Source organism: Gavialis gangeticus, unplaced genomic scaffold, assembly GCF_001723915.1.
Source record: "Gavialis gangeticus isolate Ggan-Ray unplaced genomic scaffold, GavGan_comp1, whole genome shotgun sequence".
Classification (NCBI taxonomy): domain Eukaryota; kingdom Metazoa; phylum Chordata; order Crocodylia; family Gavialidae; genus Gavialis; species Gavialis gangeticus.
The window spans coordinates 230,952,904-230,962,337 of NW_017729032.1; the positions used below are offsets into that span (position 1 = coordinate 230,952,904).

The 9,434-nt window shown below is 40.4% G+C and overlaps 1 protein-coding gene across 1 annotated transcript in view; it reads left to right on the forward strand.

Annotated features, from left to right (window-relative positions):
• The window catches only part of TMPRSS15 (transmembrane protease, serine 15), a 151,773-nt gene that overhangs the window by 30,045 nt on the left and 112,294 nt on the right, over positions 1-9,434 (forward strand). The window contains exons 9-10 of the mRNA XM_019523896.1: positions 3,616-3,724; positions 7,911-8,020. Coding sequence (XP_019379441.1) covers positions 3,616-3,724; positions 7,911-8,020 — 219 coding nt within the window. The remainder of the gene's footprint in view (positions 1-3,615; positions 3,725-7,910; positions 8,021-9,434) is intronic.

Below are 9,434 nucleotides of genomic sequence, written 5' to 3' on the forward strand. Positions count from 1 at the left end.
CTTGTTACAAGAGCTCTTGCACCCAAAGGCACTATTTCCTTTTAAACAACTAAGTTGGGTTTTTTTTTTCTTTTCCTCCTGACTATTACTCCCTGTAGTACTACTGAGTGCAGCATGTGCCAATGGTTTAAAGATGCAGTACAGGATGGAGCAATTCTAAGTCTCTTCCTGCCTTTGACATAGTTCTGTGAATTCCATAAGCTTTTCAGCAGAGATTCAGACAACAGGTGACCTAACACCTTTATTTTCTATTTTTATTGATTAAAATTGTCATGTAATACTTTTCTCTGGCTCTGCTATGGCAGACAGCAACTATAGGCTCTGCAAAGAATTGTTAGCAATGACAATATAGGGCTCAAAAGATGTGTGTAAAGTCTGGTCTGCATTCATTAATGGGCACTTCCATCAACACAACAGCCCTTTTCTTTATACTGATGTTAGGAGTCCAGAAGCTCAGCCCCAAAGGCATGATTTCTTCCAAAGGCTCTAATAGCTATGTTCTTGTCTGCAACCATATTTTTTGTGTACCTCCTTCACAGTTTCACTACCTGGCTAAAAATAAAAAAATGAAATAACCATAAGTTAGCGACCTATACCTTCCTTAGCAGAGGAAGAGCACTGCCAGGGAAATAAAATGGGATTGATCTTTCTCCTTTGAAGTCAGTTGGAGTTTTGCCATTGGAGTCTTGCCAAATGAGGCATCATAAACCCTACAACTTAAACCCAGATCCCAGGGTAAGTGCCTGAAGCTGGCTAAAGACTTGTGCACTGGAGAGGCAATGAGAGCCATCTCTGTGAAACCCCACACTGGACTCAAATGATTTCTTTTCTTCCTGGAGCCAGAGCTTTCCTGAGACTCCAGCCACGAAGTACAAATGTCATGACAGCCCTGTCTGTTCTTTGCTCTGATCAGCGAGCCTTATCTCCCCACAGAGGGAAGTAGCTGAAGCACAAAGTCTACAGAGAGGGAAGGGAAGTCAGAAGGGCCAACTCCACCTAGCCCTGTGCTGGTTTCTTTAGAAACTAAAACTGCGTGTTAGAGAAACCTCCCGATTGCAAAAGTGGTGATGGTGTTGTTTTTGTTGATTTTTGCTTTAATCCCTTTGGATTGTAGTTCTTTTAGAGTCAATCTAAAGTCTATGGCAGGAGTGGCTGGTTTTGGATCATATGACAAGAAGTTGATTAAAGAAATGAGAATGAGAGAACAAAATAAATTAATTAAACAAAGAATCCTGCATGTTATTCAGCTCATACCTTTATGCTGTTATCTGTCTTTCTCATCAATTTAGGTTGTAAAGTCAATGAGAAAGGGGCCTACCTTGTTACATATCTGTGAAAAAGGACTACACTAGGGGGCACTGGATAAATAATAATGCCCTATAGGTGCCTCTTTTATGAAAACAGATATAGACTCCTATCCCTTTCTCAAGCCAACCTTGGTCTTCAGGGCAGAAATTAGTCAATTTGGTGCTGTCTGCCATTGTCTCCTGTTTCCATTGGCTTCATGTCACTGAGACAGGTTTCCTTCTCTCTCTACTAAGGATTCTTCCTAAGGGTTTTTGCAAAAAACCTTGTTTTGTTACATTCTTTAATTTGCAGTTAATGGCTCCCCGTAGAACCTTTACGTCAGTATGCAGAAGGCTACCCTAAACAGATCTAGCATCTCTGTATGATTCTGGAGGGAATGAGTCCTGGTTAGTAATTTTGCAACTCTTCATTCTTTCCAAGAATCTTTTTCTGGCATTTGTTTCCAAGTATAAGCAAATCTTTCTGGAGCCCACTGGCTACAGACCAATTTTCTCTGCATAGCAAGAACCAAATCCACTTTCTTTACTCTCTACAGTGTATTTATTTCTGTTGTCAGTATATGCAGTCCAGAAATTTCAGAGAGGGAGATTAAGTCTATTTTGACTCGGGCATCATCAGCAGAATGGTTAGTTAAGCAGGTGGTAAAGAATTGGTAAAATAAATGAGATTTTAGCCACGGTGGTAAGGGAGAAGTTTGAGTCCCATGTTCTTCAAGCATTTTTAGTAGTGATAGCTAGACTTAACTTTGTACTTACAGCCTGAACTGATGTAGGCCTGGAAGCCAATGAGAGATTAAAGATGTAGACCCCAAATTGTCATTTTATGGAGTTGCTTTTCAATGGGACCATATTTCAAAGACATATTAATGTAGCTCTCACTATTAATAAATAATAATAATAATTACTCTATTAATAATTAGTAGAGATTAAAATCCTATTTCTGGTATTAATGCAAAACTCTTAATTGTCCATCAAACCGAGAAACTTGCTTTTGCCCTCTTTGATTAACCTTGAGATGGGGAATTTAACATATACTAAATATACTCTGCAAATTCAAAACAAAATCCCAGAAAGCTTAAATAATACGGCACTCTTTTTCTAAGTCTTTTTTAAAGTACCATAAATGTTCCACAGTTATTCTGAATATTAAGTTTAATTTCTGTGTTTGATTTTTAGTAGTTATTCTGAATATTAAGTTTAATTTTTAGTAACAAATATCCTATAGATTTCAAAAGTGCATATGGGAAAATGTGTCCAGTTTTTATTTGGATTGTTGTTTAGATTCACTGATTTAAATAAAATAATAATAACATCCATCTAAAAGTAAAGGCTGGTGAAATCTGTTTCAGCATTGTTTGTAATGGATATGAATTGGGTATCTGGCTGATTCATTTCAGTGCTATGGAAGACAGACAAATGAACCACTTCACTTGCTTTTTCTTCATGTTGGATCAAATTAATCCTGGTAGTGTAAACATAACTTTATGACTTGAGAGAGAGAATAAGCTTTATGGGAGAGAAACTCTTATGGCAAAATCCTTCTTTCCCACAAGCATTGTTAATAGTAATAAAACAAGGACTGATTTTAAAATGTGGTTGGATCAGCAGGGATTTCCCTAATTAAAGTGTCTTTTACATGTGTTATCTTTGAGGTAAAATGGGATGGGATGGTATAGTAAGCTGCATATCTTGAGGAAGGGACTGCAGCCGGCTGCAGGCAGGCAGTGTGTGCTTACAAGCCTGTCTTGAAGGACTGGGCACAGCTGATAATGATAATTATATCTGGCCCTGTGGGAGATGAAAGGCTTCTAGGGTCCCAAGAGAGGGAGAAGAACAACTGAGAGGGAGAGAGTAGGTAGGCCAGCTCTCAGACGAGTCCCAAGCACCACACCACTGTTGACTCTCCCAGGGTCTATAGCCAGGCAGGACAAGGGTGAAAGACTATGCTGGAGTTAAACTGAGAGAGTAAAGAGTGCAGGCTAGTGGCTGCAACACCAAGCCCAGGCACTCTCTTTGGGTCTGGAACAAGGCCATAGGGTGAGAGAACATGTATTGTTTCTATTGATTTCTGTGGGAAGCGAGGTAGCTCTGGAGAAAAACCAAGACTGAATGAGCTATCCTCAGCCACTACAGATATATTGTGAGATCAGGAATTAGAGGTGGGGAAAAGCTGAATGGGTTTCACTTCCCTATGCCTGCCAGCACTGCATTGTTATTTAGATAACACTTTCTAGTTGTTCAATGGGTTTATAGTCAGGCAGTACTTCTGATTTCCACACTGTTACTTGACAAACTTTTTTCTTTACAGCCACAACTTGTGATGGAAAATTTGTGTTAACTGGCTCTTCTGGGTATTTCAACTCTATTAATTATCCAAAGCCCTATAATTCAAATATTATTTGCCGATGGATTATACGGTAAGCAGCTTCATCATGTTTTGTTACCCGTGTTCTCTTTTTGTGAGGCATGGTTATTCCCTATAATTCAACACTTATTCCTTTATTATATTTCCAGTTATTATATCCTGCAAAGTATACAATAAATAGTCCATTAAAACAAGGAGCCCACCATTTTCCCATTAAATTGCTATGCCAGTCTATAGCATGATGTAGTATTTCATAAAAGTATTTCTTGAAAAATTACCTTCAAAATAGTTATTTTAAGACTGACATTATCACTGTTAACAGGTGGGATTTTCAGAAAATACCAACATGATTTAGGTGAACACATCTCATTTGGGAAGAAATGTGTTTTGTGCTTTTATATCATTTGGGGCCATATTTCTAAAGGTATTTGGGCATCAAATGTCAGTTGAAATCAATGGAGTCAGGTGCCTAAATGCCTTTAAAAATATGGGTGTTAACTTATTCTGGAAATCTCATCTCCTTTTCACCAGTTGGCTCATTCAGAAGTACTGCTTTGAGGAAAGGCAGTGATTCAGTTATGGCTTTGTAAAAGATAGTATACTGATTTCCCCTCTGAGAATTCTTGAATTGGGGTAATATTTTTTAAACTAGAGCAAGGAAATTGACCACCCAAGTCTTGCTTAAACTCTGTGCCACTTAGCTCCTAATTCCCATAGGCTTCTTTAAAATTCCAAGCCTTTGAGAGTGCTCTAGTAAGTCAGGTACTCCATTTCCCCTTTTGTCTTAAATGGGTAGCAATGAATTAAGCCTTTTGATTTCTTTTTGATATATGCAGTCCTTCCTCTCATGAGTGAGAAAGGACTGCTTTGAGGTGCCCTCCCAAGTCCTGTCCATCTGTTATACACTTAGCAGTTTTTTAGTTTTGCATATAACTATTAAATCCCTTGTCCTCCCCACAAAGTGTAAAATTCAAACTGCATCCATGTTTTCTATTAAACTACCCCATTTAAATACAAAAGACAAGCATGGCCCACTTATCTATGAAAGATGTAATGACCCAAAGGTCTCCCTATCAAAGTCAGCATGGTCTATCTACAGGAAGGGACTGCTCCCACAAACCTCAATGCAGGCCTGGAGTAAGATACCTCCCTTGTAAATACTTCATGAAATACTACCTTCTTGACTTTTTACCTGTAAATTTATATGAATTTAAAAATCAACAAATCAAATTAGTTGCATTACTTTTTCCTTTACAGAAATGCTAGGATTATTTTGCAAAGTGAATGAACAGAGTATCACAAATAAAATGAAAATGTAAGAAATTGTCCAGTATCTCACAGTTTACCTTGGAATGCCACAATTTAAGGAACAGTCAAAATACAGACTTCTTAAAGTTCATGCTTTATTTCTAACAATGCCTTAATGATGCAACAAATCTTTGTAGCTGCATGTTGCTAAATTAGTAAAATAACCTTCTAGTTTTATTCTCCAGTAGTCTGGCTTAGAAAAATTTGAGAACCTTTACAAAGAGAGCCTGAAAAGATCAGTTGGGTGCCTCCTAACCCAGAGACTGTCTTTCTTTAGGACACAATTGTTTCTTTAGGGAATCTTTTGAATTTTTCACTCACCATTGGGATTCATGTTGTTATTCATTTTTAAATCCTCTTGTAGAAACCTTTGAAAAATCAACTTGCAGTACAACCAAGTGTGATCTTTCTCCATCCTTTTCTTCACCAAATAACCAGAAAGCCCTACTGTGACACTTTGAGAGAAGATTTTACACTTTCTCTTTTCTTGCCCAACCAAAGATGTAATTTCATAATAAAAAATATAAAATCAAAGCACAGCAATAGCTTGATTGCAATTGTGTAGCCAGTTTTTCCCCCATTTACTTCTCACAATTTTCTTCTTGGCCTTTTCATTTTCATATATTATTTTTCATGATTTAATCTACACAAAGATGCAAAAGAAAACTAAAGAGAATTACAAGATGCATAAATACCTGTTTTATACTTCTGTCCTTGTGGTTTCTGGCATTCTGGCAAGAATGCTGTCATTAAAACTACATTTGGACTTTTCTTGGGAATTGCAGTCTCGGAGAACAACAAATTCAGGGTGGTCTGAGAAAATTAGTTCACTTGGACTGTGGATTTTTAAAGTTGTAAAATGTTTAATTTTAGAAGGGTATTGAGAGGACCATTTAAAAATATAATACAGGGTCTGAGATTGGGAAAGTAGGGAGGCATCTTTGGCTTACATTTGAGAATTTTCTGCACAGCATGCATCCAGAATGTGTTTAGCAGACGTTGGAGCAAACTCGATAAATTGAGGGTGCTGGAGCATGTTAATTAACTCTCTTCATCAGCTCCCATGTCATGTCTACTCAGCGTCCCCATGCTTCAAAATGGCAGAGGGGGCACTTGAACTAAAGCTCATCCAATGAGCTTTAGTTTAAGTGGCCCAGCCACCATTTTGAAGCGTGGGACATTGAATACACGTGATACTGTGGACACTTTAAGTGGAGCAGGTCTCATAGCCACTCTAATTAAAGCGCTCCCCCCCTACCCCCGCTCTGAAGCACATGTACAGATACTCAAATTTCATAAGCTTCAATTTGTTTTTGGCACAAGAAGATGTGTTGTGGATATAAGAGGAAAATTTTGATAGTTTTACTCCTGACATTCCGCAAATAGCCTCTTTTAAGTCAAATGGAACTACTTTACATGGTAAAGTAATCCTTACAATGAGCACTGTTTCTAAAAGCTGTGTCTAAATTAATGAGCAGTTTCTGGAGAACTGCCTACCTGAATTTCTTATTCAAAATTATGCGAAGGTTCAAGCCCTGAAAGACGTATTATGCATACATAACATTTTCTCTGGAGTTTTCATTCTTACTTTTACGCAGGGTTCATGTTCTTTCTCTTTTGCCATTTGTGTGAAATGTAGAACTTAATCTAAAATAAGCAATATAAATAAGTAATTAATTCAAAGGTCAGAAGGGACCTCAGTGTCCCATCTAGTCCAACCCCTGCCCCTGGCAGGGAAGAAAAATGTCGCCAAATCTGGGATCATGTGATCCCAGCTAGGTGCTTGTCCAGTCTCCTCTTGAAAACCCCCAAGGATGGAGCGAGCACCACCTCCCTTGGGAACCCATTCCAGATCCTGGCAACCCTGACGGTGAAGAACTTTTTTCTTATGTCCAGTCTAAACCTACTCTCCAATAGCTTATGGTCATTGTTCCTTGTTGTTCCAGGGGGTGCCCTGGTAAACAGATCATCGCCTACTTCGTGTTGCTCTCTCTTTGTGAATTTGTACGCCACCACAAGGTCCCCCCTCAGCCTTCTCTTGCAGAGGCTGAAAAGGTGAAGGTTCCTTAGCCTTTCCTTATAGGGCCTTCCCTGCAGGCCTCCAATCAGATGAGTGGCTCTTGTTTGGACCCTCTCCAGGTTGTCTGCTTACCACTTGAACTGCGGCATCCAGAACTGGACACAGTATTCCATCTGTGGCCTGACCACTGCCGTGTAGAGAGGGAGAATCACCTCCCTGGACCTGTTCGTGAAACATCTACAGATGCACAACAAGGTGCGATTGGCTCTGCCAACTACTTCATCACATTGATGACTCGTGTTCATCCTGGAGTCAACAGTGACTCCAAGATCTCCTTCTGCCTCAGTGGTGCTGAGAAAGTCACCCCCCAGCCTGTAGGTACGATGGCAGTTTTTTTTCTGCCTAGATACAGCACCTTGCACTCGTCCTTATTGAATTGCATCCTGTCGCTCTCTGCCCACTTCCCCAACTTGTCGAGGTCAGCCTGGATCTGGTTCCTCCTCTCCAGGTTGTTAGATTCATCCCATATTTTTGTGTCATCTGCATATTTGGACAGGGTGCACCCTCTCCTCCAGATCACTGATGAAGATGTTGAACAGCACCAGCCCCAGAATGGACCCCTGAGGGACTCCAGTGCACACATCTTTCCAGGTTGACACTGGACCATCCCCCACCACCCTCTGAGTGCAACCCCTGAGCCAGTTTGCTACCCAGTCCACCATATAATTATCCAAGGCAAATCTCCTCAGCTTATAAATACATTTAATGCAGTTACCATATAATTTCTGAATGGTCTAGTAAATAACTGTTGTACTTGTGGGTTTGTTTGGTTTTTTTACGATAGATGAAGAAAATTACTGCTGAACATAATCTTTTTGTTTTCATTTTTTTTTCTTTTTGGCTACAATAGTGTGACTCGAGGGTTATCCATTAAACTAAACTTCACCTCTTTTGAAACGCAAGAATTTGGAGATACCTTGGATATTTTTGAAGGGACAGGACAAAGCAAGATTTTAAAAGGTAATGTCTGAAAAATATTTCTACCTGATCATATTTTGAAGTGAATAAGATATTCTATAATACAGTATAACTGTATACTAAGATTTAGTGTCAGCTTCCATCTTTCCATTGACCTCAATTGGCTACTGAACCAGGGGGGGAGGTTACTATATAACTGCATTGCTTATTATATTAGACCTTTAGTTTCATAAATAATTTAGATGTTCTGAGAGTTTTCTATCAAAGATCATTCATGTTTTTAATTGCATTGTAATTGTCCTTGCACTTTTACACTTTTACGACAGATGCCTATAACAGAAAATGGAGTTACAAACTATTAAACTTTAATTTATTCCGAAATTTGTGCATAAATTAGAAAACTTCTTTGGATGCATCCATACATGCAGACACATGCACTTGCAGCAGCACAAATTTGAGCCAAGGATTTTTGCCTTAGTGCACACACCCAGACATGCACTTTGGTGTGGAGCAAGTTGTGCCACTTGAGGCAAAATAACCCTGCCTGGCTCCTCCTGGATCTGTAGCCAGCCTGAGGCTGGGGCAGCACCTGTGCTGGCCTCAGCAGTATAAAAAGCTGTCCTGGTGAGCAGCTTAGGGCTACTTGCTCTCAGGAGCTTCTTGGCCCCAGCCACTGGGTATCTGAGACACTACCTCTTGTGCGAGCTGGACTGCTGAAGCAGCCCTAACCGAGAGTTCCCTGCACCCTTTAGCCACTGTAGCAGTCTGGAAGTAGGGGCTGCTACCTTGCTGTGACCTGCTGAGCACCTGTGACAGCATGTGGCCCCAAGGCTGCACACCTGCCCAACCCATATGGGGACTGTACAGCCACAGCAGAGACATCTGCACCCCTGAGCCAGCTGCCAGTGAGCTGTGGCTGCACGGCTGGTCTTTGCAGTGCTACTGCCATGTATGCTGCCACCTTGCCATCTGGGCAGCTATTGACCGAAAGATGTTGTCAGTGTCGTGGCCTGCTTTGAACTGTCAAAGCATGTCCTCCTGGCCACATACATACATACTAGTTGGGCAATATTTTATTGATATATTTACAATTGTAAGGCAATTTGGAAGCCTACCAGTGTCTTTGTTTATCATAATAAAATAAATTCTAAATATTAATATGTTTTGATGTTTGCTTTTGATTTTCTTATCATATAACAGTTGGAACTTCCCCCAAGCCCTTCACTAACTAGGATGTGGGAACAGCTGCTCCTGCAGCCACAGCTCCTGCCAGCAGGTCTCAGTGTGCCCGGCAGCTGGGCATGTGATGGGGAGATGTGGGGTTTGCAGGTCGTGAGTTGGAAAAAGTGTGGGTGGGTGAGTGTGGATGGTGTGGGGTGTGTGGGTAGGTGTAGGGGGATTGTGAGGGGACTGTGTGAGGGGGATGCTCAGGAGGGTGGATCCCCCGCCCCCCCCA